The following is a 25,327-nucleotide window of genomic DNA, read 5'->3' as shown; positions in this document are numbered from 1 at the left end:
TGAAACAACGCGTGGGAGGATCTTCGCGCGACAGTGTATAAAAGATCGAAAATAAAATGGAAGGAAAAAGGCAGTGAGAAGGTCCCGCGACAAGAAGGGACTAAGCGAATGGGGCACTTTCAGTTAAACTCAATTTTCTACTAACAAGGGGTATATCGCCGAAGGCATCGGCGGAATTCCAGCAATATTCTTGCTCCCTTCGATGGCTGGGGACGGTAAATCGACCAAGCGTATGGAATTTATAGTAGATACTTCCACGTTCGTGACATAGTAAGTTTTTAATTCCACCGTGCTTCTATATTAAATCCGATGGACCATGCCGAGTTATTTAAGATAGGTCATCTGGTTAAGTAGTTTACTTTTTAACGATAGAAACGATCGTTAAGAGTTTTTCCGTTTCCAGACAGGTGCGTCAAGGTTACTATTCTTTATTTTAAATAGAAACGATTTTATCGAAGCGTCGAAAAAAAACGTGTTCGTAACGTAGAAACTCGTCAAGTTTTTTTGCACGGATTTGTATCGGTAATTGGCAACCAGGGCATAGAAAAAGGTATTACTACGCTCGATAAACATTTGTGTCCACGTGGATCGTTAGCCTAGTTAATCTAGCGTTTTGCCGCGGTGCACAAAACCGATATCTATTTTTTCAACCGTTTTCTATTCGGATAAAAATCGAATAAAAAATTTTTCCAACGAATAGGTGCGGGAAAATTTTCGGTACTATCGATGCGTAATTAGAAAAAACTACTTTACGCGAAATGGCTCCGAATGGGAATAGCCCCGATCGACGAGGCAATAGATATTCCAGGAGGAGACGCACTACTACGCGAACAATGTCAGAAAGCAATATTTTGGTCGTTTCCAGTCGATACCGAAGTAACGGAGAGATATTACACGGCTGCATTAGCGTGTTTCCAGTCGCTGGCGTATCGTTCTTTCTTATTGCGCCGTAGGCGGAAAGTTATATCGGCGACATTACGTCGTTCCCATCCATATTTATACGGGGGTGGAGGGAAAACGGATCGCGATATATCGTATCCGTGGCTGCAATAGTTCCCGTGATTTCTGTTCCTGCGAAAAGGCTCGCAAGACGCGTCCCGGTTAAATCCGCGCGCGTGGCTGGTCGTCGTTCGTTTATAAGAGTCCATCGGTTTTCACGAGCCGGTCTCGACCCTACCAGCGGCGCATAAATACCCGGGATTCGATTCGCCTGCCCTTTGTACCCTTTAATGTATCGTATTAGGCGAGTTGTACCGCGAGCCACCGTTTCCGTCGCCCGCTATAACGACGCGTATCCTCCAACGTTGCGGAAGATTGCTATACAATAATTTTCGTGGCTCGTTGCTTCGACATTTTCCAGCGGTGGGCGGCGGCGACACGCGATGGATCGCCGCCCCCGGCGACGGAACTCGATTATAACCCAACAATTTAGTTGGATCGAAATGCGTTACGCCAACAAAGATCAATTCTAATGTTCGCTTACCCGGTAAGGGAACGAAACAGTTTAGCTTACAAAAATTGTTTAATGCCTTTTCACCGGGGGGAAATGAAAATTAAAATAAAAAAAAAGAAGGGGATGAGTTTACCGTGGACAAGAAGAGGAGATTAAATATTAATCGAGAGGTAATTAAGGACTGTTGGGAGGCGCAGGAGGATAATTGTATCAGGCAGCCGGCATTTCGGAGTTAATACCGTGGTTGATATCGGTCTCGAGGCAGATACGGCGATGACAGCCGCAGGCTGATATACATCCTGGGGCATTGTCGCGAACGCGGGACACGTAGAGAGGCGGCCAGGTCGGGGCCGGGGCCGCACACGGACGCAGCTAATGCGCATCTTCGATGCACGGTTACATCTGTGTGTACATTTGACCGTAACTCCGTCGACACAGCTTGCGTCTACGGATTCTACTTGCACCGGCGATATTGTCTCGCTGCGTGTCAGCGTGTTGTTACCCTACGAACCTAGACCCCCGACGATAAAATTATGTGCAAGACGAGTTACGTTAACGGGCCGAACAGGGACGTCGCGATACCGTTGGATTATGGTAATTTCCCGTGACGCGGAAACCGGGAACCTGGGTGTTCGTGGTACTCCCGGTGATTTCGGCTAATAGCGACCGGTACCGAGTTCGACGGACGAGTTTCGTTCCGTTTTGCGTGGGAGGACGCGATTTCGACCCGTTACACTACCTGAAAAATTCCGCTGGAGGGGGAGTTACCCTAAAACCGGACAGTAGGTCGTTATTTCGCATAAACGATAGTAGGGATGGAACAAACAATGATCTAGTTTCGCCATATTCTAGCGAGCGTACATAGAAAGATCAGTTGATCGTCGCGTCTAATTAGAAGCTATCGTACAAATTATAAACTATTAAAACAAACTTTTTCTTATGACTTTGTTATCCTCTGGTTGGTTATTCGTATTCGTACTAATGTAATGGAATGAAATAAGAATCTTCCACGATTGGATATGAAGATTCTAAACGAAAAGATGAGAAGACATGCAGACTATACTAGTTCTGCCGATAATATTTACAAAATAGTTCTGAAAGTATCTCCCTTATCTAATGCCAAGAAAAAGGGAACTGAAACAAGTGCAAGAAGATGCGAAAGTAAATAAATAAATTGTCCAAGGAGAAAGTGAACGAAAGAAGAATGAAAGAACAAACAAAAAATTCGAGGAAATAAGTGCCCATGAAACTGTTGCGTTCTAATCCTTTTCGTATTTTTAAAATGTATCGGTAATATTGGGGCTGTAAAATCCAAGGTAAGTTGGCTATATCGCATCAGACAAACGCTATCGATAAATTCGTAAATCATCTATGACGCTCTGTCGTTTCTACGGTTGTAACCAGAATGCTTTTATTTGCCATGAACAATGCTACGTGTAGTTTTCAGATACCGAATACACCGATATTCGTTTACAATGTTTGCACTGGCTGGACCGTACCATTTTTTGCCACTCGACGTTGCACCGTGTTCGCTGCAGACACGGATAGCGTTGCGTTTGCGGGTGAATCGGATCGACGAATATGTTTAAACTCGTAGGGACAACATATTTAATCGTAAATAAAATTGTGCGTGTCCCTTGAATACCGTTGGGAATCGATGTTTCAAGAATTTTGCGTTACGAAAGAGCATTGGTAAAAAAAAATGTACGTCAAGTTAGTTTCGAGTGGCAAATTGCTGGTACGTGCTATCCCTTTCGCCGTTTTGAAATCGCCAAAGGCACGGCAAATTGTTCATCGATACGTTCGACCGGCCGTAACGGAGCGAAAATTACGACGCAACGTGGCTCCGTTTCACGCGTTCGTTCATTAGAAATTGAAAATCGAGGAAAAAGGAAAACGACCAACGCGAATGCACACTCTCGCTTTTACGTGCATCGCGCACCCTCTTTGCCCGTTCGATCGTTGTTAACCCGTTAACCGCGAAAAACGAAACGACTCGTTGGCAAAGCTTCGTAATTACGGATCGTTTAAAAATTGTGTAATCGTCTGTCCCCTTCTTTCTCCCTTCGTACTCGTTTTCCCTTTCGCGTATGTCTTCTCCTTTTGTGCAAATCCCCGATACAAAGTGGCTACGATTATTTCATACGATCTTTATTCCGTGTCCTCTAAATTCCCCTTCCTCCATCGTTCTCGCGTAATTATTGCTTCCAGTAATTATTATTTATACCCCCTTTTTTTATTATCTTAAAAACCGCGTCGCGTGTAAACAGATTTTTATTTTATACCCCAGTAACGCAGTCAATAAAGCGTTAACGCGGCCGAAGCAATTTTACACGCCACTTCGGCGCTTTGGCGGTCGCGAAAAATCAACGAGGAGTCGACAGACAAAAAAAAAGAAGGAAATAAAAGATACGATCGTGTCACAGCCCCCCGTGGTACACGGGAACAACTTCGTTCGACCTTTGTTCGTGCAGTGGGGGGTGGTTGGTGGGTGGGAGGGTGTTCGACACGCGTTCCCAGCGAGATTCGAACGACGAGTTTAATCGAACGCGTGTAAAGCGCGCTACAAGCTTCGGAAAATTTCAGCGGGCTGTCGGTCGCTGCGGGGAGGGAATTGACTTCGGGTATCGCGTCGAGAATAATTTGCGATCGATCTCGCGGTATATCTGTTCCCGTCGGGGACGACCAAGAGCCGCGTTCGTCAAATTTTTACCGGCGTTGAAATTTCCAATTAAGCACGGCCGAGCGCTCCTCGCGGTCCCCGGGGAGGGTTCGACCGAAATTCGTAGAACGCGTAACTGCGATGTCGATTTCGTTTGATCGCGATGACAAGGAGAGCCTACGATCGTGGAAATCGTTTACGGGATAAGATCAAGCCGCGATAACAGTCGATTTCGCCAGAAACGTTACGAGTGTTTTCGAATATGTACGTATAGAATGATTTTTCAGTTTTGGCACTTGGTCCGTGTACTTTTAATTACACAGAGTGCCGAACCAGCGGCAAGGTCGCTCTTGGAGTTTCGTTCGTTTTCGTGTCCCGTAAATTACCGTCCATATCGGAATTGAATTGAAGTTGCATCGTTGGATAGTTTGTAACGGATCCTGCGTTAACATTCGGTCACAATTTTAACGAACGCGTAACAATTCAATTAAAACGCGCCGCGTGCTTTCGAAATATTTCGAAAACGGTCTTTCGAAATTTGTCGAATCAACGAACCGGCGAATAAATACGCTCGATTTCATTGCGTTTCGATTCGATCATCGGCGAATCGAATTAAATTAAATTCTCTCTCTTTCTACTTTGCTTTAATGCAACGTGCAATTCGTCTGTAGTACGATAATGCAATTACAGACGAAATTTCTTCGATTCTTGGGAATTCCATCGTGTTTTTCATTTTATGCGATTACTTTTGCTGTATTCGCTTAAATGTTACGAACGTTCCATTGTACGGCTGTATCGCGGAAATAATAGTTATTGTTACGATCGTTCGAAACCATAAATAATACAGAGAGGGTATTATTAAAATACGAAACATTGTGCTAATTCCTCGTTTGTGAAACCAGATATTATTCGTCGAAATAATCGTTTAAACGAAACAACATTTACGTAAATATTAAATGTTTATCATCCACACATTTTGATATTTCCTTTTTCATTTCTAAAGAATTGGTAAATCGTCGTGAAGTACGACTCGGTACAGCAATTTGCACAGTTTCTAAATTTTCCCTCGCGCTTAATTGCATCCCGAAGCTTTAAATAATTAATAATTATACAGAAATTATTTCTCAACGAAGATGTTTCGACGAGTTCTTAATAAGGATGTTCCGTATCAAGTTTGCGTCGCAATCGCGTCGCGTTTAATTGTTCCTTTCTGGTCGAGAATCCGGTCATTCGGAAACTCGATTCCGCCTTTGATAAGGATAACGTTGAAACTGAAATTCGAGGAATTGGTTTCGAATGTTTCCTCCCAAAGGACTTATTTCGTATTAACCCCCGAATAGTCGATATTATTATTGATTAAACGCTATCGATGGTTCAATTTCTCTTTGGAGATATCCCGAGAGATTTTAATGCTAAATATAGCCATTTTGTTGAACGTAAGGCGAGTCAGACTCGGTTCGATACGCCAATACGTTAAAGAGGAAGTACTAAGCTCTGATTCGATCAAACCGCGAAATCGATTGCCACGCGAATATCGAGTCACGCGTTCCCTGGGGAATATTGTGCGGCTCGAAGAAAATTTCGTAGCGTTCGCCGATCAAGAGATAAGTTATCCGACGGCGTTAGTCGGCATTAACGCCAGTTGGACGCTTCCGATCGTTTCGCGAAGTCACGCGTGAAACTTTCGGACACGAAATTCCGATCGGAACTCGGACGGTTTCCTGGATATTAAACGGGAATCCGCTGTTGCTAGCAAGTTTCGAAGGAATCTGTTCTACGTGGCGTAGAAGCTACCTCCTAGCACGAACACACTTTCCAACCGAACCTCCTTCCATTCTGCGCGATCTTCTTCGATAGTTTCGCGATAATTTTTAACTTTCGCCATTCAAAAATCCTGGAATCATCGGAACAACGGTATTATCGTTCTATGATTCGTAAAGCAATTTTTCTTATTCCTAATTGTGACATCGTGAAACTTCTTTACGTACCAGGTAATCGAAAAGATTTAATATCAATCTCACTCGCGAGCCATTGAATTTAACGTCGTTCTCAACAATATATCCGATAAACTATTGGTCGCTGATTCTCGCGCGACTGTTCTCCTTTAATCCCTTACGGCTTACAGCACAGCGTGTCACGCGATTTTTTTTTTTTATTTTATTTTATTTTATTTTTCGTGCCCCGTTTTTCAAAGAAAATTTATCGCGTATTCGAACGTATCATAAAATATGATACAACAAGTGTAATGCGCATTCGCGACTGAACGAAGATAGAAATTTTTATTATTTATTTTGCGCGAACTGCAATCGTTCGTTCGATTTTCGAACGCGAATTTATATCCTAACTGCGTATGCGACACAGTCCATAACCGTCGAAAATACATCCTATGAAACGTAAAAAATAATTATTTCAGTATCGATATTGTCCATGTCTAGGAACGTTCTTCTTAGCGAAACGGAAATTCTTTCGATCGGCGTTTAAAAACAAGAATTATTCCGAATAATTTTTATTTTCATCTCAATCATTTGTACGGAAAACATTCAGCATCGAGCATGACGCGTTGTAGTGCCCTCCAAAGAGGTACAGAGGACCTTTCAGAAACATTCTGCACATTTTCAATCAATGCACTGGCAAAAAAGAATAATAAAAAAAGAGAGAATCGAGAATAGAAACGTGCATTCAATAAAAATCGTGAAATCCTGGAAGAAATATACGCGTCGATAGTACATGCAGGTTCGATAAATTCGTTTTTCAACGGCGCATACATTGCTTAAGCTTCGGTTTCAATGCTTTTAAAGAAGCCAGCGTACGCGTTTGACCTATTTAAATTGTTACGTCCGCTTTAAAACTGTTTTCGAAAGCGTAGCTTGTTTTACCGAAATGAAAAATTTCTTTTCTCTAACAACATTTATTTTTTTTCTCTTTCATCGCTCGCTGTTTATACAGCAAATTTAAGCGAAATTTCGCCTACCGTTCTGTTTTCAACGCGCGCGTACAGCGGGGCTGTAATTCGACCCGAATAAAGCATAATCGAATCGCGTTTCGATCAAGATATTTTAAACGCGATATTAAAAAATTCGCGGCAGCCTTTTTCGAACAAAATCGCTTTTGTTATTCGGTGATTTCTATTTAAAGAATATACGAGGTATTAGCTTTTCATTGTTTTTTTTAAATGCTCGTAACATTCACTGAAATTACAGTACTCTCGTTACAGGGTAAATGAAACTATCTCGAAGTATACTATCGTTCTATTATGATACGTAATATGCAATACTGTGCATAATAGTCGTAGAGGGTTCTTGCCCTAGGGGCTTAACAAATACTATAACCAACTTTGGAACTATGAAACGCGATTCAGACTTCGTTTATTTATTATTATATTCGAAAACGAAATCAGTTTTCGTATTTCTGAGGGAAACGCGACGGATTAAAAATATATATGTGGTTTGTCAGGCGTGACTCAGGCCGTTGGCAAAGTGTTAACTATCACTCGATCGAAACGAGAACATTTTGGGCCAGGGTTTGGGTAAACCTGCGGCGTATACCTGCACGTGTCACCGCGCTACGCACCGCATCGTCGCGCTTCTCTCGCCACCGAGCAATAACCGATCCCGTCAAACCTTCAGTTTCCCGAACGGTATAAAGTAGCATGTCAAGAGCATTATTCGACTTTATCATCGCTAGCGTTCGATCAACAACTTTACGAAGCACTTTGCCTCCAAGACAGGACTCCCCGTTCCAAGCGATCTTACCAATCGAACCAACTGTTCACGCGCTCTACGTATCGTACCGTGTACACGTTTCCATACGCGGGGGTGGATAATCATGTCCAAAACTTTAATGGATCATCCATCCATCGATTCGAAACACGTTGAATAGAATTTTAAATGTTATTATAGCGCGATATTAATTTATCGATAGCCCAGTAAGTTGATTTTCTAATACCGAAATTAGTTTACCGTTCTAATCAGTGGTATCGCGAAGCGCGATTGATAAACGCCTCCGATTATTTCCGGTCTCGAGAAAGGAGAAAGAAACTGAGGAGATGGTATCGTTCTTTGCTCCTCGGGAAAAGTAATTACACCGTTAGCGGATTAAAAGTAGAAGGGACGGCCCCGAGCCACGGAAATATTGCACCTGCAAGGAAGAGAACGAGAATCGTCGCGGCGAAGCCGGTTTCCTCGGGAAATTCAAGATAGGGTGCGGCGCCGCGTCGGTCCAAGCCACGTTCTTAACGTTTTTCGCCTGCCCCCCCGGCCCTCTTATTTCCCCGTTGCCCTCGAAATGGCCAAGGCATCGGTATCGGGCCGGGCAACCTGCCAAATCACACCCCGGGGAAGATAGAGAAAAAATGAGCCCCTGGAAGAAGAAAGTCGGCCGACGAATAAGGGTTGCTGCTCGGCCTCCGGAGGAAGAAAGCGTCGGGGAAATCTTTTTTACTCTCTTATCTCTTTTTTTCCTTCGTCCACAACCCCGAGACCGAGAAAATATCGACGGGAACGCGACGCGAATACGAAATTGCGGATCGTCGCGTTAACGGCGCGGCAAAATTGAAAGAAAAGCGTCGCGTTGTTACGATTAATCGTCCGTTTACGCGGTAAATAACGAAAAATAAAATGTATCGTCGGAGGATAAGTAACACAGACGAGGTATACGAGTAGACTTTTCACCAAATGTATTTTTTCGACCCATTTTGCTGGGGCTCTAGAACGCCATTACCATTTCCGTGTCACTTGAAATATTGCTAACAGGTTACAGAAACGAACACGAGAGGAAGTGAGACAGAAAATCAAATTACAGAAATTTTATTATTTTTTAACGGAATGGAAATTTCTGCACCTACTCGAATTTTTTTCTCGAAAATGCGTTGGATTTCGAGAGTACGCGTACTGACCAAAAATGATTATAATTGACCCCCACAACCGAAAATAATTTTTTCAAGTCGATTAGAAATTTTTTTTTTTCGTTGGAAAATTTAAGTGAAACAGATACACGTATGGTCAGACATTCTATTTTCAGTAATGAATTTTTTTCTCGAAACTGGTTAGGATTTCGGGGGTATGCCTATTGACCAAAAATGATCGTTATTGACTCCTGCAACTAAGAATAATTTTTTTAGAACGATTTGAAATTTTTTTTTTTCGTCGCAAAATTTCACACCTCGAATTTTTTTCTCAAAAATGCGTTGGATTTCGAGGCTACATGTACTGACCAAAAATGATTGTAATTGACCCCCGCAACCGAAAATAATTTTTTCAAGTCGATTAGAAATTTTTTTTTTTCGTCGGAAAATTTAAGTGAAACAGATACACGTATGGTCAGACATTCTATTTTCAGTAATGAATTTTTTTCTCGAAACTGGTTAGGATTTCGGGGGTATGCCTATTGACCAAAAATGATCGTTATTGACTCTTGCAACTAACAATAATTTTTTTAGAACGATTTGAAATTTTTTTTTTTCGTCGCAAAATTTCACACATTCTCGAATTTTTTTCTCGAAAGTGGGTAGGATTTCGAGGGTATGTCTAATGACTAAAAATTATTGTAATTGACCCCCGCAACTGATAATAATTTTTTTAGAACGTTTTGAAACTTTTCATTTTCGTCGAAAAATTTAAGCACCTACCCCCTGTCGATTTTTCTTAAAAATTCGTTTTTGATTGTTAATAAGTTTGTTTGATGTCCTACGAAAATTTTCCGTTTTTCAGAGAAAAATTTCATTGAAATATTTTCAGTATTGTAGGAGTTATGGCCATTTGAAAATAGGACCACTTTTATGGGGTTTTTCTCATTTTGCTAGGTCAGGGACCAAGTTTTCGAATATTTTTGCGATTTGTACATATTCTCCATTAAAATACGCGTAGTTTGCTTTTTTAAACATTAAAATCGTCCAATCCGTTCAGGAGTTATGACGTTTTAAAGATTCGCACGAAATTTCGGGGTAACATTTCTGGCCTCACATTCTATTTTCAGTAATGAATTTTTTTCTCGAAACTGGTTAGGATTTCGGGGGTATGCCTATTGACCAAAAATGATCGTTATTGACTCCTGCAACTAAGATTAATTTTTTTAGAACGATTTGAAATTTTTTTTTTTCGTCGCAAAATTTCACACCTTCTCGAATTTTTTTCTCGAAAGTGGGTAGGATTTCGAGGGTATGTCTAATGACTAAAAATTATTTTAATTGACCCCCGTAACTAATAATAATTTTTTTAAAACGATTTGAAACTTTTCATTTTTGTCGAAAAATTTAAGCACCTACCCCCTGTCGATTTTTCTTAAAAATTCGTTTTTGATTGTTAATAAGTTTGTTTGATGTCCTACGAAAATTTTCCGTAGATCAGAGAAAAATTTCATTGAAATATTTTCAGTATTGTAGGAGTTATGGCCGTTTGAAAATAGGACCACTTTTATGGGGTTTTTCTCATTTTGCGAGGTCAGGGACCAACTTTTCGAATATTTTTGCGATTTGTACATATTCTCCATCAAAATATGCGTAGTTTGCTTTTTTAAACATTAAAATCGTCCAATCCGTTCAGAAGTTATGACGTTTTAAAGATTCGCACGAAATTTCGGGGTAACATTTCTGGCCTCACATTCTATTTTCAGTAATGAATTTTTTTCTCGAAACTGGTTAGGATTTCAGGGGTATGCCTATTGACCAAAAATGATTGTAATTGACCCTTGCAACTAAAAATAATTTTTTTAGAACGATTTGAAATTTTTTTTTTCGTCGAAAAATTTTCTGGTCTCTATCGGTCCGTAAGGTGTAAGGTCTACTCTTATACTTCGTCTGTGATAGTGATTCTACGTTTAGAGGGTCCATAGAGCAACTGAGCCGCAGAAACTGTAAAACCTGTCGAGAATTTTATCGAAAAGCGATACCGTGACATAAAATTTTATATCGGTCTGTTTCTAAGAGTATCCTCCAATCAGTTCGGAATAACCGAATCCGCGACAATCTGCGTCTTTCTCGCAGCAATGTTTTAGCGCTTATTAAAAATGGAACAGTTTTGATCCACCGTTAAATTAGAACGATTAGCGATTAGTTTTGCGAAAGGGCACCGCAAACAAACGCGAGGGAAATGTAAACGATTCTTGGCGTGTCCGTGGAAAAATCGCGGGGCAACATTGCCGCGTTTCAATTTGCCCTGATTCGCGAGAGATTAAAAACGTCGAATCCCCGGGCCGGTGTTCCATTAACTTTTTAGAGCGCGGCGGTGGGAGCAGAAATCCGTAAAGCCGTAAATACAAAAATCCATCCTGCGTCCCCTGTGTCGACCGAATTAGGTTTCTTTCAACGCTCCGGGGATTTTGGTTCTCGGCGTGCGAGCGCGTGCGTCGTCGAGTGCTCGGCCGTTAATTATTTCCCGGGCCTCGTTCAAACGCAAACACCGACGGTCCCTGGAGCCCGCAGAGATATCACCGCGTCAAAGACAACCACTCAAAGGACTTGGATCTCTCATATCCGGAACGCGCAGCGAACGAGAAACCGCCAGGACGACTCTCTTTGGCTCGAGGACGCCCAGACTCGTCGAAATTTATTGGAAACGTAAGAGCGCGAAGAAAATACAGAGACGACTCGGTCACGGGTCTCCGGGTCTCTCGGTGTTGAGCAAACCTCGCGCTTCGACGGTAAAATATTTTCACACCGGTCATGGGAAGTCTCTCCTCCCGCGTGAGAAACTCCTCCCCTCGATTTTCCTTCCTTTCTCCGCTATTCAAGATCACAGACGTCTCGAAAAAATTTCTTTCCGTTTCCCCACTGCGTTTTAGATAGCCTATTTAGTATCTACGTTACTGTACTCACCTTCTGAGGGTAGCCAGACGATGCTCCTGAGCTTTAATGTAACCGTTGAGCGTGTCTATGAGGACCGCCTCGGTTTCCAGCAGTTCCTCCATATCCGCCAACGCGGTATAGAGCTCCGCGACGCAATCGGGCAACGTTATCGTCGATATCAGGATCGCGAGGACGATCGTCAGTATCCTCCTGGCCTTCATCCTTGGCGAGCTTCTGCAATCGAGAGGAAAAAAGATCGTAGAGCAGCTGCGTGTACCGGAAACGGTAATCCGTTTCATGGATTAATCGCCGCGATACTCGATCGATTCTCGTTTCCCGTTGTTTTTGCTCCTATTTCGTTCAATTTTTTTTCTCATCCCCCGTTACTAACTCACCTTTTCCCCGGAAAAGCGACACTAACGAGGATCAAATGAAGATAGATGGCTATCAATTAATCACCCGTTGGGAGAAAAAAAAAAATCTTGGTCGATCGATCCGCGCTCGACGACGGGGCCTCGCCCGTTCGGGAATAAAATATCGATTCGTCGATGGATCTCGTTGGCGGAAGTCGCGCGAAACTTAATCGCGAATCGGTTATAGCGATGTTTCGAACGATCGTGGATTCCTTTCTTTCACTTTAGGCGTTCATTTTTTTTTCTACTTTTTACCCCTTCCTAGCGTATCTAGTTTAGCGACGTTATATTCTGCGAGGAAGTTCGATGAAACTTTCGCGATTGCATTAGCATTCAAAGTTACGAAGAAGAGTCGCGGCCCGTCTCCTCTGTCCGTCTCTTTTCGGGCGCCTCGGGTTCCGGATGAACTTTCCGATAAGTCTCTTTCCTCGCGTCGAGTCTCGTTGCTGTCGTCTAATTAAACCGAATATGCGAACCTCCGGACAAATTTTTCAAATGTCGTCCCGTCCGATGATTGGACAGTGCTCAAAACTTTGTCATAGCGTCTCTGTTGTTTCTCGAAAAAGTTGCCAGAGTGGAGATGGTCGTGAAACGGTTGGTGTTTGAGAGGCACTGGTGGAAAGGATTGGCCTTTCGGTAACCTCGTTTCGACAACAGTTGAAAACGTTATTAGCGTTGGTTTTGAGCGAAGCGTGGATCCCCTGCATGGCCCGCGGCCACAGGATCGCTCGGACACGGGGGATAAGTGGAACGAGTGTTGGTCAAAGTGCGGTCAGCCGCGGTGAATTACATAGAAATTATTAGATTTACGTTCGGCCGACCGACACCGGAACCGGCGCGGCCCGGTGCCCGCACATCCGTTCGAATCCTCCTGAAACCGTATTTTCGCGAGCAAGTGCCGCGAGCCCTTTGTCCCGTCGAAACGCTCCACTCCGTTTCCTCCCACGTTCCCTCCTTTTTCCCGGATGAAAAAGCTTAAAGAAGGGCCATTGAAACCGAAGAAGAGCCGTTTCCGAAAGTTCGTAAAACGTTAAAGGGTCCTCTTCCTCTTGCTCGGCCGACCGATGGAGGAGGAATCGTGATTTTTTATTTCCCGTTTTCTTCGTTCTTCCCTCGCCTAGGTGATATACTGCTCGCGCGATACGACTCATTGGCATCAACCTACTGCGATTTCTCGAGGACGATTCAACCCCTCGGGCACCACGCGATTTCTCATCTCTAGCGATAGCGTACAGTTTTCTAATTTTTTACTCGCTCTTGGAAGAATCGTTACGATTGGCAGAAATATTATAAAAAGTCGCGTTTGCTTTACACTTTTCCTTAAATTATTAAATGACGTCTCGCTGCCTTCGTAAACGTCCAACGAAATTATTAAGAAATATCCGTCGCGAAAGTAAAGTTGTGAAATCCCAGTAAAAGCTCCTCCAGAAGTTTGGAAAATATCGAGTCCCGGACTGTTTCCCCTCGATTGCACGGGAGCTTCGATCAACATTTATAATTTGTTTTCCCCGAACTCTTTTTAGTGGGCTCAGAAAGGCTCTCGTGGTTCGCGAGGTGCTTTCGCGTGCTCGAGCGACCGCTTTTGAATTTTCGAGTGCCCGTGAAACGGGAACAAAGAAGGCGAAAGGGTGCACGGCTGGGCAGGAGGGTGATGGAAGGGGAGGAACCGAAGGTTTCGAGTGGAACGATGGGGTGGAAGTTCGCGATCGAGCACCGTGACGGAATAAATCGTCGATCGGGCAGGTGTAAGTCGCGTGGGCACCCCTAAGTTTAATCCTTCGGCTTTGGAAAACTTGGAGCGTCGAGACGGAGCGCACAATCGCCTCGAAAGCTCACCGACGATCCGTGGAAACGGACCTCCCCCTGGGAAAACTCGATCGTGGAATTTTTCTTTAATTCGCGACTCCCCTTTTCACTGTGAACGACGCGTATAGTCGTCATCGAGGGGCTAAAAAACCAGCTAAATATTTTTGGTGCAACGAGGAAAGCCTCTTAATTAGATTAATCGAGTTTGAGAAAAATCTATATCGCTCTTCGAAGCCTTTAAAGCTCGCGCACCGAGTCCGCTTTGATTCCGTAAATTTATGAGCTCGAAGCTGAAACTTATCTCCGCAATGCCGGCGCAAGTAGTTGCAAAGCTTTACGAAGTTTCGTTAACTTTAACAGAAACGAATCATTCGCGTCCAGATTATTCTCCTTTTATTACCGATTACTTTGAATTAGGTTGAATATCGGATAAGGAGGTCTCTCCATCTTTTCCTTACGATTTTTGACGCGAGAAGCATTTCAAATTAAATTAACTTTCCAGCTTGCGGTTCATCGAAGCTTCAATGCGTTGTTATATACAGTATCGATAAAATTGCAGCACCGAATTCCGCGATACAGTGAAAAAATAGAGAAGGAACGATCGTCTCGTAAAAATGATCCATCAATGCCACGGTTATTGGGTCGAACGTGCAATCCAGCATTTCCAATTAGACTCGTTTGCAAAAAACGAAAAAGTGGACATTCAATTTCGCGGTTCAGCGTCGTTCCCTGAACCTAATTGAGTGTCAAGTCGTTGAACTCCGCTCGACTTTCCCGGCCCTCGAAATGGCCCCCGGGCAGCAATTAAAAGCTCGAAGCCCGATCGAGGCGAGGATTTTTCGCAAGGAATCACCCTCGGTGCACGCCACTACATATTAAATTAATTCTTATAAATTCTCCGGGCTCGGCCTCTGGAGATTGAAAAGGCCGCGAACGGAACGGAAAGAGGCGAAAGACGAAGGGGGGCCGAGGTCCCGGAAATCTCGCTGAAACGACGGCGTTAATTAAGCGCCACCCCGGAAGAATAGGCGCTTAGGAGGAGAGCGGTGCGACCACTAGCGGGAATTAAGGTGTAAAGGAGAAGAGCAGCACCGGAAAAAGGACTCGCAAGAAAAATCGAAAGGAGCAACGCGTTAAAGCTGCGTTCATCCACGCGAAAACCACCCTCGAAATTCTCGACTCTTTCGTAGTTGCAAGATACGCGTGAACTTCAACCCCTTTACCTGGAATAAATATTGCTTTTATTGTAACTCACGTTTCACATAACTCAGCGACACGTTAAACGAAAGAAGGACTTTTTCGATCGAGAATATTTAAACTTGGATTATTGCTTTCAGTAATTAATTACGGTAGATTACCGGAGTTGGAGTTACCAGAATAGGATCCAGGAGTGAAAACGCGCCTTTAACCGGCTCGATTCGCGTCTCGACGCCCCCTTAAGGGGGTGGAGAACGAGGAAAAGGAGCAGCTCGGTGGTCGGTTTGGGTCACCGGCCACTTTGTCTTCCTTTTTCTCTTGGATGCGTCCGAGACACTGCCGGTGAACTGGGATGGAATGTGCGACGATTGTTCCGGATTCCCTGAACTTGTTACTCCTTCTTCTACCGGTTGTTTTTGGTTTAATTGAAACGGGGCATAAAGTACGCGCGACTCCGAGCGCCAGTTTCAATGCGGATTGTTGCGCAGAGACTCGTTTCTTTGGCTTTCCGTCTCATTTGTCTCTCTCTCGGCTTATCGAGGTGTCTGGGATTCTTGGAGCGACAAAATGAAGGTGTTTTACTCTGCTCGGGATTCGAATTCCTCTACGTTAATCTTCCGAATTTCTTGCGACGCCGAGTTTCTGCATTTTAGAAACATGGGTCTTGGAAAGGATACAATATATTTCAATTCTCAGATATTTGAAACTCGCGTATTGGTCTTTGATACCCGGAATCTTTGGCGTCTCAGACTTTGGGGTATTCAATTTTCGGATTTTAGGAGACATCGCGATATACGATTTCGGAATTTCCGGTCCGTGGAGAGCTGTGAACCGTTTCTCTCGCGAGCGATCCGGTCGTGAAAATTAAATGATCCGAAAGCTGGCCAAAAATCGCGGTCGTATCTCGGTCGAAAACCGTATAAACGACCGCTCGCGACGAACAAAACGCGGAATAGAAAATTTCGTTGAATAAAACGCGACCCCGCAAAGATACGCTCGTCGAACTGTGAACGAGCATTCTCCCCGGCGTTCCCTGGTTTACCGCCATTGAAAAAACGTAAAATAACGAATAAAAGACGCGACAGTGGGACAAATAAAAAAAAAAAAACGTACACAAAATAACAATCCGTTTCCCCAACGTATCCTATTTGGCGACGTGGGACGCGAGCGGAAAAAAAAATACGTGGAAATAACGACGCGTTCGAAAACGCTAGTTGCGAAGGAGATTCGGGTAAAAATGGGAGGAACCGTGGATCTCGTGGGAGGAAAAGTCGGAAGAGCGGATTTTCGACGAAAACCAGCTTCTGTACGCGCGTGTCCGCCGCGGTCACGTTCAATTTACTCTCCAAGTTCGCTCGGAACGCCTCGATTGCGAACGGGCCGGAAGCTAATTTGCGGTCACGCGTAATTAGTGTCGTTATGAGGAAGGGAAAAATGGATGAAAGAACTTTATCGGGCAGCGCGTTAAAAGGCAGCCCTTGCCCTTCGAAAACCCGCTTCCCTGCAATTTTCCAGCCAAGGGAAGCCTTCAACCTCGCCGCGTCGTTCCTTTCGAAACTTTCTTCGCACGTGATTCGCGACTCCGTTGATTTTTTTTCTGTTTTCTAGACTAAACGATCGACCAGTTGAATTTAACGATCTCGCCTAAAAGAATACTGTACGGTTTTTTCGGAAATGGACGTTTTTTGGGAATATCGAGCGCCCTTTAAAAACTATGGCTGTTAAATCTGGAACAGCGCGAGACCTCAAAGTGTTCAAACAACGTTTGAAACGTTTAATCGAAAACCTCGATCGTTGGATCCCCAGCTTTTCATCGCGCGAACGTATCGCTCGTTATTCCCAGGCGATGTAGAAAAAACTTAATTCCAACTCGGAATGAAAATACAGGTGTTCGAAGGGCTGGGCGACGATAATAGAAAAGTCCACGAATGTCACCAATAGGGGAACTGCTGTCAGATCGTGCAAAAAGATGGCTTTGAAACCGGGCGCTCGCTTCAAAATGGTAATTTCACGGTTTCACGAGCATTTTGCCCGCGGCCAATTTAATTCAGGACGGATGATCCACCCCTCTACGCTCTCTCTCTCTCTCATCCCTTATGTTTTCCTCCAGTTTTCTTCGTTCATCGTTCCCCGTGTCATCCAATTCCGCTTGTTCGAACTCGTTAACCTCGACTTTCCTAACTTTTTACCTCCTCTCACCCTTTTTTCTTCAACGGTTCTGCCCATCATCTTCTATTTCTGCTTCTGGCTTGTCGGTTTCGAACTACCTACCGTAAACTCGAACCAAATAATTCCCAACACCGCGACAAATATTTCTCTGGACTAGAATAATTATTCTTTTCGATTCGAATACGCGTGAAATACTCGTGTCTAATTAAAAGGTTGCGCGAAATGAATCCACTCGGTCCAATAAAATCGGTAAGAAACGTAATTCGCGGAATTTACTAGCAAAGTTCGTAAAATAAAATTGGAACATCCCGCGCGAGACCGAGGAATTAAAAGTAGGTGCAGGGGCAAAAACAACTCTCAACAAACTGCCCTTGCGAATTAAGATTTAACACGAAGTTTCGCGGCAAGGAGCTTCCGTCCGCTCTTTTAGTTCGCTCGTTCTTCGACCAGCCCCCTCCAATTGTTAACGCGACAAAGAGATTAAGCGCCCGAACGCTTAGCTGGCAGTCAATTTAAATCTAATGTCTCTTTTTCCTCGGGATTTAATTTTTTTTCCCCCCTTTATTTCGTCGTCGCGCCTTTTTTCTCCGGCCTTCGTTTCCCGATGGTACCCTCCCGTCTTTTATCTCGGCCGCGCAGCTTCAAAATTTTCGCGTCCTCCATCTCGCGCGAGAATAAGAATAAGCTCCGGGCTTACTACGCGACTCAGCGAACTCAAAAATGTCCGAGAGATTTACACGGAAGCCCCGATTCCACCTGAAAACCGCTATCGCTCCGCGCCAATTTTTAACAATTCTCAAAAGGATACTTACGCTTCGCACGTTCCACGGATAAAAACAATCTCGCAATAAGGGGCAAAATAATAAAGAGTGGACAATTTTACAGTAAGTTTGTGGATCGCAAAGAATCTAAAGAGGGGGGCCAATGTTTCCGGGTATTCGACAACTTACGATCTCTGGCACAGTGGTTGATTCTCACAGCGGTCTGTGAAGCTTTCTTGTCATCTCCCGACAAACAAAGGGCATTCTAATTTATGTTCTTCCATCGTTATTACCGTGAAAATAAATTGTTACGGTAAACGAACCGGAGAGTTCTCACTTGGCTCCGTAACGTCGCGACGAAAATGAAGTCCTTTTGTTCCAAACGAAGAATGCTTTCCCGTTTCTTTGCATAAGACACCCACCTAACCCAGACATCTTTCTTTTCAAGTTTTCCTACTTTTCACTGAAATTTGGACGCATCTCTTTTCTCGCGCGAGACCATAAAGTAAAAAGTTTCTCGCTTTTCTTCGCCTCGCGCCGACACCGCTGTTTGATCTTCCGAGATCTTTAACGGTCGTCCCTTTGATAATTTATTTCGTTCGATTCCATTGTTATTACCCGCGAGTAAACAACTTGAGAAAAAGCAATCTCTTTGCGTCTGCGACGTACCGTCTCTCGGCTCGAGAGTTTTCGTTCGCGATAAAGGATTTCGCGTATTCGAAAACAGAATTACGCGAGGCGCGATGAAAGTTCAATTATCGTGCATAAAATGAGGCGTTAATGAACGTCGCGTGGAAGTTTCGTTCGACGAGAAGATGACGTTAATGAGAGGAAAAGCGTTAATTTTCTCCCTTATTCATCGTTTTGCGTCTGCGTTTCTTTCCTCCTCTTTGCCGCTGGTCCTACTCGATATTTCGAGCACCGGTATTATTCCGTTCTCGTTCAAGTTCTTGCGCGAGAAGCCACTCTCGACTAATTAAATCGATTCTACACCTCGTTGGGACTTAAAGACTCGTTATAACAGATCTCCGCCTAAAGATCTACAGGATTACGAGCCTCGTAGAAAGGGATCCATCGTACAATCTGCGCGAACGTTTCTTCGGTTCTGATTATACTCTTGTCCGGTTTTTAGAAAATAAACTATCGACGATCGATGCAGTCAATATCGAACTTCGGTCTAAACAACTTGCCAACTCGTTGGAACATGACGAAACAACTCCAACCCTCACGATCGCGTAGGAAATAAGGGTTCGGGACCCTCTAAGACTCTACTCTATATTCCGCAGTTTATGTAAGACCATAAAAACTTCATCGCTGAGCGACGCGAGCAATCTTCGCGTAGCAATTTTTTACCGATAGAAGAAGATTCACTGCTCCGCAAATCTTCGCCCACGCAAAATGCACTGGAAAACAATCCAATCCTCTGTTCGATCGATTTCCCACCGCAAATTACGAGTAGATTTTCAGCTTGCCCGGAACGAACGTCGTCGAATTATCGAACGCGCAAAACGACTCGGAATTATTACGTATTGCAATTTAAACAAAGGTTTAGCATGTGTTTTCAAATACGACAGGGCTCGGTTGGTTACAAACTATTCGATGCATCGAAAAATTTCCGTCGTGCAAACAATTTGCAATGAATTTTTCAGCGCGTCAAAGCATTCGCGCCGAATATTTCAACATCCAAAGGAATTCGCGTCAAATTTTTCAGCGCGCCAAAAATTTCCGAGTTTTTCCAGCGCATCCGCGCGTCCGTTGTGTACTTTTCAACGTGTAAAAAATTTCCATCGACATCTTCGCTCGTGGGGTGTCCCTCGATAGACTATCGCAGCTGGCAATTTCATTCGTCCAGCGAAATCTCACCTCAGATCCCACGTTATTCCGTCGAAACTCACGGTTCTCCTCTTTCATCGCGTTCCACTCTCTTCCAGGAGTTTTGTTCGTCCAATTTTTTAATCGCCACTCCTTTTTCTCACCCTACGCGCGCCACTTGGCGCCCGTTTTTCTCTTTCTGGTTTCAGTTTTACGAGCTTCCGTTCGGTTTCTTTCCTCGCCGCTCGAGCGCTCTTTTCCGCGTTCCTTTTTTTCCAATCCGCTTTTTTCCCGTTAGCTCCATTTTCCAGCCAGTTCGCGTCGCCCGCGTGATTTACTCGTTGCGTGCACGGAAGGGCGGGGAGGAAGAAAAAATCCAAACCGGAAATAATGATTTAAACGCGGAACCCGCGAGTGTCGATCCCGGCGCGAAACTATTCGCGGTTGTTTTTCGGTTACAGTGCTCGCGCGACGCTTTTTTTCGCGTTTTTCCGCGGCCTTTGTTCCCCGTTTTTTTTTTGTTCGGTTGCGTTCGTTTTCGTTCACCGAGGGACGAAAAAAAGGCTCGGCGGTCGCGTGCGATACGGCGCAGGTGAACACTCTTTTTTCCCCCCCTATTTTCGTCCTCCGGTTTTCGTTCCGCGCAGTTTTCCTAACAGGTAGCGAGGTATTTTTTTTCCAGTCTGACGAGGTTGCGCGCGGTCGTCGAGCATCAGTGATTCCATTAAGAAACGCGCACGAGTTTTCGAAAATCCCTCGGCGTAAACCGGATACGAGATCGCGGGAGAGAGAAGGAAAATAGATCGTTTGTAAATTCGCGCGGAAAGCTCCCCGGGTAACGAACGCTCGCGCGTGCCGTGACCCGCTTCGCGAATAAAAATTATCCGCTTTCCTGGAATTCACTTTGCCCGAAGATTACGGGAACGGGTCACGAAACCAGGAATTTATGCTCGCCTTTTCCGCCAGGCTCCGCCCGTACGGGCTAACAAACGCTAAATCCGACGCAACGTATAATTTTCCATCGCGTTTACGAATTTTTCGTGAAACGAGAATAAGGCACAGCTCGAATACGGAGTATAACCAAGTTCCGCGTACAAACATTGAAATATTTAATCGTTTGTACAAACAGAGGAAGCTAGTGCTCCTGTACGAGCAATTCCAACAAGTGGCGGGAAGCGATCAAACGACGGGGATAAGGTCATTACTGCACGTATGTACCTTCAACGGTTGGCGTTTATTTTTCAACGACAAACAAACGACATTTCCGAAATCGCAAAGGCGTTGTCTCCTAAATTTGAATCGCACGTGGCTCTACGTATCCCGTTTCCCGCTTCTCCGACCATCATTACCGAGGAAAGTTTGCCCAAGTTCCCGGAGGTTTTAATACATTCCGTGGGTTTCCTCGAAAGTTACAGTGTCCACGGTCATTCGCGAGTGTTTCCGTAAACAGCTCCCGACCGTAGCCGCATATCAGCCAGTAATTAAACTTAAACTTCTTGGAAAGTGATACTACGATACCGTTGTGTGCGTTCAGGGGCCGTGTGTACGGCCACGTGTACGTATAATAGACACCGGACGCATATCCTCGAGTATTTCGTACGAAACTCCGTGCACGCCGCGGAGTTTCAGATTTCAGTTTCCCGGGTGTCGATAAGTAGCGTGGAAAATTTAAACGGGCTGGAAAGTTTCGGCCGGTACCCTCGTTTCGTTCGAATTTTTCTTACAATTTCTCACACTTTTCCTGTTTAACGTTCGACGCTTCTTTTCGATCCTTCGCGCTTTCGTACCATCCTATTTTCGGGTCCCAGTGGAAATACGTCCCTTGCACAAGATTCCGATAGTTTTTAGGGTATTTTGTTGGACCTTTCGACGCGGAGGTTTGTTCACGAGAAAATCGACTTGGAAAATTGGGTGACGGCTCAAGATGACAGCTATGGCGCGCGCGTACCCTATCGCACGACATCGATTTTCTGGAAAGTAGTCTCGTACGGGAAAACCTCGCTCCCCATATTTTTGTCCCAAGGAATCGGTCTCTTCGTTCGGTTCTCGCATCGATAAATCCAAATAATGAATTTGCAAAACGCGAAAGTAGTTTTGACGATTATTAAATCTAAGTACCGTTGCTCGTTTCCAAGAAAAATTGAGGAATTTTCCATCTATCTCCCTTCGGGTCTCCACTCGCAGCAACCTCCTCGTGGTGAAACCTGGTAATCGGTGTTACCCACAACGAAGAACTTCTTCATCATGGGTAACACCGAGCTAATGGCTGCGAATTTAAAACGATATAAATTTGATTTTTAATAAATTTGTTTGACGCTGTATGGAAATGTTGTCTAATACTTTTTTGTAGATACCCATGAGCTCTACTTCAGAAAAAAGTTTCATTGAAATATATTCACTATTGTAGGAATTATAGCTGTTTGAAAATTGGATCATTTCTATGGGGTTTTCCTAACTTTACGGGGTCAAGGAACAACTTTTCGAATAGTTTTTGAATTTCTACATATTCTACATTAAAATACGCGTAGTTTGCTTTTTTAAACATTAAAATCGTCCAATCCATTCAGAAGTTATGGTGTTTTAAAGATACGCATAAAATTTCAGTGGAATCAATCAACGTATGGTCAGACATCATATTTTCAGTAATGAATTTTTTTCTCGAAACTGGTTAGGATTTTGGGGGTATGCCTATTGACCAAAAATGATTGTTATTGACCCCTGCAACTAAAAATAATTTTTATAAAACGATTTGGAATTTTTTAATTTTCTCGAAAAATTTCACACCTTCTCGAATTTTTTTCTCCAAAGTGGGTAGGATTTCGAGGGTATGTCTAATGACTAAAAATGATTGTTATTGAGCCCTGCAACTAAAAATAATTTTTATAAAACGATTTGGAATTTTTTAATTTTCTCGAAAAATTTCACACCTTCTCGAATTTTTTTCTCCAAAGTGGGTAGGATTTCGAAGGTATGTCTAATGACTAAAAATTACTGTAATTGACCCCCGCAACTGATAATAATTTTTTTAGAACGATTTGAAACTTTTCATTTTCGTCGCAAAAATGAGGCACCTACCCCCTGTCGATTTTTCTTAAAAATTCCTTTTTCATTTTTAGTAATTTTGTTTGACGCCCTACAGAAATGTTGTCTAATTCCTTTCTGTAGGTACGCATGAGCTCTACTTCAGAAAAAACTTTCATGGAAATATATTCACAATTGTAGGAGTTATGGCTGTTTGAAAATTGGACCATTTCTATGGGGTTTTCCTAACTTTACGGTGTCAAGGAACAACTTTTCGAATATTTTTGCGATTTCTACATATTCTACACTAAAATACGTGTAGTTTGCTTTTTTAAACATTAAAATCGTCCAATCAGTTCAGAAGTTATGACGTTTTAAAGACTCGCATGAAAATTCAGGGCAGCATTTCTGGCCTCACATTAGATTTTCGGTAAGTAATTTTTTTCTCGAAAATGCGTAGGATTTCGCAGGTATGTATAATGACCAAAAATGATTGTAATGGACCCTTGTAACTAAATATAATTTTTTTAGTATGATTTGAAATTTTTTAATTTCGTCTAAAAATTTCACACCTATTCGAATTTTTTTCTCAGAAATGGGTAGGATTTCGGGGGTATGCCTGTTGACCAAGAATGATTGCTATCGACTCCTGCAACTAAGAATAATTTTTTTGGAACGATTTGAAATCTTTTTTTTCGGCGAAAAATTTGAGGCTGGGCCAGGAATGGTTTACGAATGCCCATAATATTTAAGGTCTACTCCTATATCTTGTCTGCGGTGGAACGTCCACACGACAGCGATAAAAATCATGGAACAAAGGCGCGCCGATTTTTGTTCGGTAAGCTGCTCCCGTGAGCATTCCCGTTTACTTGTTCGATCCATATTTTTGCCAGGGAAAAGGGCTCTCGGTTGGCGTAGTCACGGCGGAGGAGAAGATAGGAAAAGCCTGCGGGGGAAAAGGGCCTGGAACGAGTAGCTTTCAAACAGAGCCGACGTTTTCTCGATCCCCATCGGACGTTGTATCGGTTTCGTTCGCTGAAACAATCGTTGAAAAGTTCGGACGACAATGCGAATCGTACCTTCAGCCACGCAACAAGCGGAACAATCGTCATGGCTTGTATCCGTGGCTTTCTCTATTCTCCGTTCGTTCCCGACCGTCGTGTCTGTCTTCTTTCTCTACTGTCTGGTTTTCTTTCGAACAATCCACGGCCCTTGGAATTAAATCGCGCGCGATTTCCGCGGAAATGTTAGCAGCACGGATCGAGTCCTAGCTCGTTCGACGCGTTATCCATTCGTCGTACACGCTTTCAACGATATTTGCGGTTCGGCCGCACCATCGTGGTTTTCCGTCTCCTTAAGGCACGGCATTCGTGTAAGTAATTAATTCCAAACGACCGAATAGGATCGAAAGGGATAACGCCATCGGAAAGTGAGAAATCTAAATCACTGGTTTCTCTTTTCACAGACCGACGAGTTTATTGGTTCTGGGTATGCGTGGTATTTTTAAAATACCGGTACCAACGAATTTAGAGATCGAGAGGGAAAATCTCGGTAGGTTCGAGGGTAGTTTACGGAGTGGAAACTCCGGGTCAGAGCGAACCGTCGATTGTTTCCTTGATTCTAGCGCGGTAGGTTCGCAGAGAAGAAAAGCAAAACAGCTCTTCCCATCGCGGCGTACCGTGGTTTCTGTTTTTCGATTCGCCGGTAGGTTATTTTTGCCCGGTCGTTGCAGCCAAGTACCATCGTCGTGCTCTACATATCGCGGCAAGGTAATGTAATATACCGACGAACAAAGGCTGTCACGAAAATATGACGCTCGCAGTAGGGCCGCTATTATTTGGGAAATTATTAATGCCGCTCGCGGCTGGCTGTTATTACCGGAACAATTACTTGCAACGCGGCTTGTTTAATGTAATAAGCCGCGATACGGCAACGAATTGTACAGTTCGGTAATTGCGAACGCGTTGACGGGCCGTTTCAAGGTATCGGATTCGTATTCGGAACGCTGTTGAACGCGGTACGCAAGTATCCGAGCGTCGCAGTTAGCAGTTTTCGCGTTGTTGGGGGGGTAGGGATTGTTAATTACAGGAGAAACGCGAAAGTTGATCCACGGTTGAATTAAATGCCGGGCGTAATTTGGTCGAAACTTGGCACCGGACTCGGAGATCGTTTGGTAATTCTTTTTCTTCGAGCATCGCCGGGACGGCGATTGCCAAACGCCGACGGAAAGTTTCGCATAAAAAATCGAGTCCC

General features: G+C 43.8%; 1 protein-coding gene across 3 annotated transcripts in view; it reads right to left on the bottom strand.

The window, feature by feature from the left end:
• LOC143340581 (prolyl 4-hydroxylase subunit alpha-1-like) overlaps positions 1-25,327 on the bottom strand; it is a 159,173-nt gene that overhangs the window by 21,817 nt on the left and 112,029 nt on the right. For all 3 annotated transcript variants that reach the window (XM_076762735.1, XM_076762736.1, XM_076762737.1), the window contains one exon: positions 11,926-12,129. In XM_076762735.1, the coding sequence (XP_076618850.1) occupies positions 11,926-12,129 (204 nt within the window). The remainder of the gene's footprint in view (positions 1-11,925; positions 12,130-25,327) is intronic.

The sequence above is a fragment of the Colletes latitarsis genome, chromosome 3 (genome assembly GCF_051014445.1).
Source record: "Colletes latitarsis isolate SP2378_abdomen chromosome 3, iyColLati1, whole genome shotgun sequence".
Classification (NCBI taxonomy): Eukaryota; Metazoa; Arthropoda; class Insecta; order Hymenoptera; family Colletidae; genus Colletes; species Colletes latitarsis.
Note: the sequence above shows the minus strand (reverse complement) of the source record. Positions and strands in the feature narration are given on the sequence as shown.